The sequence below is a fragment of the Montipora foliosa genome, chromosome 6 (assembly GCF_036669935.1).
Source record: "Montipora foliosa isolate CH-2021 chromosome 6, ASM3666993v2, whole genome shotgun sequence".
Lineage (NCBI taxonomy): Eukaryota > Metazoa > Cnidaria > Anthozoa > Scleractinia > Acroporidae > Montipora > Montipora foliosa.
The window spans coordinates 22,194,329-22,199,328 of NC_090874.1; the positions used below are offsets into that span (position 1 = coordinate 22,194,329).

Sequence of the window (5,000 nt, forward strand, 5' to 3'; positions counted from 1 at the left end):
GCATGTCAGGTTAGATTAATTTGAAACGTTTGTCTTTCAAATTTAAAAAAATTCTGTAGGTGAAAAAAAAATTAGAGACACATTTCGGAAAAACTGATTTTTCTGAAAAACTGACCTACAGATGTTGTTGAATTTTGAATATTTTAGAGATTATTTCTAACCTTATCTGGTAACGCTGAATGGAAAGATTTCACCGTCAAGTTCTTTCAAAAGAGGCAATGTATCTTGATTTTAAGGCTCAAAAAATGCCTTATATCGTTGCCATGGTAACGTTATTTTCAAGTTTTATTCCTAAGTTATCGAGTTCCATAAGTATAAAACTTTAAAATGGTTTGCTTTAAAATCAGAAAAGAACCAATTCACCGTTGCTGTTGAGAAAAGTGTATGCCAGGCAAAACAAGTTGCATCTCGGTAGCTGAAAATTAAGAAATAATTTGCCTTTGTTTAAATTAACAAATACACCAATACATCACTAACGTTTCGTGTTTAACGGGAGAATTAGGAAAGCAGGTGTTCGAAGGTGTACTAGCTGTTGAGTTCCATAAGTGTAAAACTTAAAAATGTACGTTTTGCTTTAAAATCAGAAAAGAACCAATTCACCGTTGCTGTTGAGAAACGTGTATGCCAGGCAAAACAAGTTGCATCTCGGTAGCTGAAAGTTAAGAAATAATTTGCCTGTGTTTAAATTCAACAAATACACCAATACATCACTAACGTTTCATGTTTAACCTGAGAATTAGGAAAGCAGATGTTCGAAGGCGTACTTGCTGTTGAGTTTTATTCCTCAGTTATCGAGTTCCATAAGTGTAAAACTTAAAAATGTTTTGCTTTAAAATCAGAAAAGAAACAATTCACCGTTGCTGTTGTGAAAAGTGTATGACAGGCAAAACAAGTTGCATCTCGGTAGCCTGAAAGTTAAGAAATAATTTGTGTTTAAATTAACAAATACACCAATACATCACTACTGAACGTTTCATGTTTAACCTGAGAATTGGGGAAGCAGACGTTCGAAGGTGTACTAGCTGTTGAGTTTTATTCCTCAGTTATCGAGTTCCATAAGTATAAAACTTAAAAATGAATTGCTTTAAAATCAGAAAAGAACCAATTCACCGTTGCTGTTGAGAAAAGTGTATGCCAGGCAAAACAAGTTGCATCTCGGTAGCCGGAAAGTTAAGAAACAGAAGAACTAATATTCCATTTTTTAATTGCATAATGCTGGCCGTTGTAAACCGTGTTTTAAAAAATATTTCAAATTGATTTATTCTGCCTCTGGACTATTTTGACACGTCACTCAAAATTAATTTAAAGTCCTTTGAAATATTTGTCGTCATTAAAAACTTTATAATTCAAATCATCAGTTCAATTTTTCTCTTGCTTCCAAGGCCAAACTTTACGATCAACTGACACTACGAGCATGTAAGTACAGTCCTTAATTGATGAATGTTATGACTGAAACGGAAAAATTGAACTTAACCACTGCTCCAACAGCCAAGGATAACATCAATCTGAGATCCTCACCTCCAAAGCACTAACCTGAATACGGTATTGCTTCAACTGTTTCATATCGTATCATTTCGACGATGAACTGCCGGACCGATGAATTTTACTTCACGTTCGTTGCTAATGGAGTCTTCAACGCTCTTCTATGTTTGACAGCGACCATTTTGAACAGTATTACAATTCAAGCGATAAGGCGAACTTCTTCGTTACCAAAGCCGTTAAAAGCCTTTCACTTGAGCTTGGCTGTTTCTGATCTTTGTGTTGGGTTGATTGTCCACCCTCTATATGTCGCACGTATGATTGCAATGTCGCAAAACAGCACAACCGTGATACAGAACACGAACATTGCATTTGCAGTCACTAGTAATTTCTTATTCTACGCCTCGTTCCTAAGTGTGTTGGCTTTAACAGTTGACAGATTCTTAGCAATCACTTTTCACCTCAGATATCAAGAAATTGTGACTCATAATCGTGCGATTTATGTGGTGATCTTATTGTTCTTGGTCAGTGCATTTCTCTCCGCGACTGCTGGTTTGTGGCAAATTACAAGAGCATTATATATTCATGAAGTTTGTGAAATACTTTGCCTCATAATCATCGCGATTCTTTATTGGAAAATCTATTTAACAGTTAGGCGGCACCGAAAGGAAATTCAAGTGCTGCAAGTTCGAGAGCAAAATGGGAGAGAAAGAGCAAATGCCACGAGGCGCTTTAAATTAGCAGGAAGCACATTTTGCGTCTACTTGGTCTTCGTAGTTTGTTACTTACCTAACATCTGCATTAATATTGTTTGGATAAACTCTGGACTTAGCAAGACCATCTACCCTTTCAAATGTTACGTTTGGACTTTGGTGCTGCTCAATTCATCTCTGAATCCATTAATTTACTGCTGGAAGATGAGGGACATACGACAATCTGTCATCGATATTTTGCTTGTCTGTTACAATTACTTTGGTAGATAAGCAAGTTGGACTAAGGCCAAGTCGCACTAGAGGACAAAACTGTTAAACCGTAAATATTATTTCAAATCTAGTTTCTAGGTAGAAAATATAGTTCAGTAAAATCATCATCAATTAACTCACAGCGTTGTAAATTGTGGTGTGGTGTGGCGTGGTGTGGTGTGGTGTGGCGACGAGGGCGGTGATAAGTGGAATACCAAAGTGGTTACGGGTTAAAATTTGCGCTGTTTTTTCGTCCAAACAATCGGAATGTCAGCGCCTGGAGAGCAAGCGAGCGGCTCGACCACATCAACGACTCCCACTGATCCTGGCGGAGCGACTGTGAAACAAGTCTTAGACATCGATATCCACGGCCTACCTCACTTCGACCTAAAGGGAGAGCCAAATTCACTCTATGTTCGATGGAAACGATGGAAACGTGCCTTTAACCTTTATGTGGCCTCGAAAGGAGTAACCAATGAAGGTCAGAAAATAGCATTGCTGTTACATTCGGGAGGTATGGAATTACAAGAGATTTACTACACTTTAGTACCCGAGGATAACGAAACTACATTTAACAATTGTTTAGCAGCTCTGGATAACTATTTCACGCCAAAAGTCGACGTCCCATTTGAGCGACACGTATTTCGCCAGATGCAACAGACAGAGGGAAAAACCATCGATCAGTTTGTTTGCCGACTACACCAGAAAGCCATATCTTGTGATTTTGCTAATGCGGATGAAGCCATCCGAGACCAGATCATTGAAAAATGTAAAGATTCAAGACTTCGTCGAAAATTTCTCGAAAAAGCGAGTGATGCAACCTTGTCAGTGCTACAGGAAACTGCACGAGTCCATGAGGCGGTCAACACCCAAATGCAGTCCATGGGAGGTCTTGAGCGAGTTAACAGAATGTTTCAAAAAGATCATCAAAGGAAAGAAAAGGAGAGAGCAGGAAAGAAGAAAAGAAGATTTTGAAAGAAAGGAAATGCACCCGTTGTAGCAGAACTGGTCATTCTGAACGAGACAGGACATGTCCAGCACTCAGAAAAGCCTGACTGTAACAAGTGTGGTCTCCTTGGTCAATTTGCAGCCTGTTGCCGATCTAAAGTAGAAAACAAACGTCCAGGTGAAAAACCGCGTTCAGATGGTGCTAATCAAATTCCAGAGGAGCCAGAAGAAAATTATTATGCTTTTGTTGTAAAATGTGGCGGTGACTTGAGTGGAGTTGCTGATTTGTGCATTGGGGGTGTGCAGCTTAAGGATGTCTTTATTAACTCAGGAGCAACATGCAATATTGTGGATCGTGACACGTGGGAAAGTTTAAAACAGGAAGGTGTGAAATGCAGATCCCAAAGGTGCGAAAGGAAGCTGTTTGCTTACGGCCAAAGTGAACCCATTGAGGTAGTTGGAACATTTGAGAGTGAAGTTTAGTGTGCGGCGTCTGGAGAGAGGTGTGTAGCCGCGTTTACCGCTGCGGAAAGCCATGGCAGAGCTTTGCTTGGAAGGGATACGGCAGAGAAATTGAACGTGCTAAGAGTTGGCCCTCCTAACTCACCGCAAGCAAACTCCATCAAAAGTGAAGGGACATCTGTGGACATTGTTAAGAACTTTCCTGATGTTTTCACGGGAGTGGGTAAATGGAAAGATTACCAGCTGAAATTACATGTGAACAAAGATGTAAAACCTGTTGCACAACCTGTCAGAAGATTACCATTTGGTCTAAGAGAGAAAGTCGACAAGGAATTAGATGAATTACTAAAGGAAGACATAATCGAAAAAGTACCCAACGGCCCTACAGGATGGGTCTCACCTCTTGTGGTTGTCCCGAAACCAGATGGGGATATTCGCATCTGTGTCGATATGAGAAGAGCTAATGAAGCAATTGAAAGGGAGAGCCACCCTATTCCTACCAACGAGGAAGTCCTGCACGATTTAAATGGGTCTACTGTTTTCAGTAAATTGGACTTGAAATGGGGCTTCCATCAAGTAGAGCTCTATGCAGAATCACGTCAGATTACTACCTTCATTACACACAGGGGTCTTTTTCGTTACAAGAGGTTAATGTTTGGAATAACCTCAGCTCCAGAGAAGTATCAGAATATTTTCAAAGATGCTCTGATTGGCTGCAAAGGAATTAAAAATATTGTTGACGACTTAATCATCCACGGATGTGGAATCCAGGAACATGATGAGAATCTGCTAGATGTTCTGTGCCGTCTCAGAAAGTGTGGATTGACCTTGAATGAGAAGAAGTGCCAGTTCAGACTTCCAAAATTAACGTTCCTTGGACATAACTGCAGGTGTCTGCAATTCAAAATGCCAAGCCACCACAGAATACCGCAGAAATCAGATCGTTTTTAGGGCTAGTACAATACTGTGCCAAGTTCCTGCCAGATTACACCCAGGTCGCCGAACCGCTGAGAATCCGTACAAGAAGGGATCAATATTTCATGTGGGGAGACGCCCAAGAGAAATCCTTCCGGAAGTTGAAAGATCTGCTAACCCAAGCAGATACACTCGCCTACTTCAAGAATCAATGCAGAACGCGAATAGTAGCCG

The 5,000-nt window shown here is 40.1% G+C and overlaps 1 protein-coding gene and 1 long non-coding RNA gene across 2 annotated transcripts in view; one reads left to right on the forward strand and one right to left on the reverse strand.

Annotated features, from left to right (window-relative positions):
- Positions 1–1,165, reverse strand: part of LOC138006975 (uncharacterized) — a 72,256-nt gene extending 71,091 nt beyond the window's left edge. The window contains exon 1 of the long non-coding RNA XR_011123969.1: positions 1,111–1,165. This is a non-coding gene — a long non-coding RNA (uncharacterized lncRNA). The remainder of the gene's footprint in view (positions 1–1,110) is intronic.
- Positions 1,166–2,708: 1,543 nt separating this feature from the next.
- LOC138005194 (uncharacterized) lies at positions 2,709–4,802 on the forward strand. The gene is made up of 3 exons (XM_068851456.1): positions 2,709–3,330; positions 3,532–3,774; positions 3,889–4,802. Exons 1-3 carry the CDS (start codon positions 2,709–2,711, stop codon positions 4,800–4,802), a joined length of 1,779 nt encoding a protein of 592 aa, XP_068707557.1.
- The last annotated feature ends 198 nt before the right edge of the window (positions 4,803–5,000 follow it).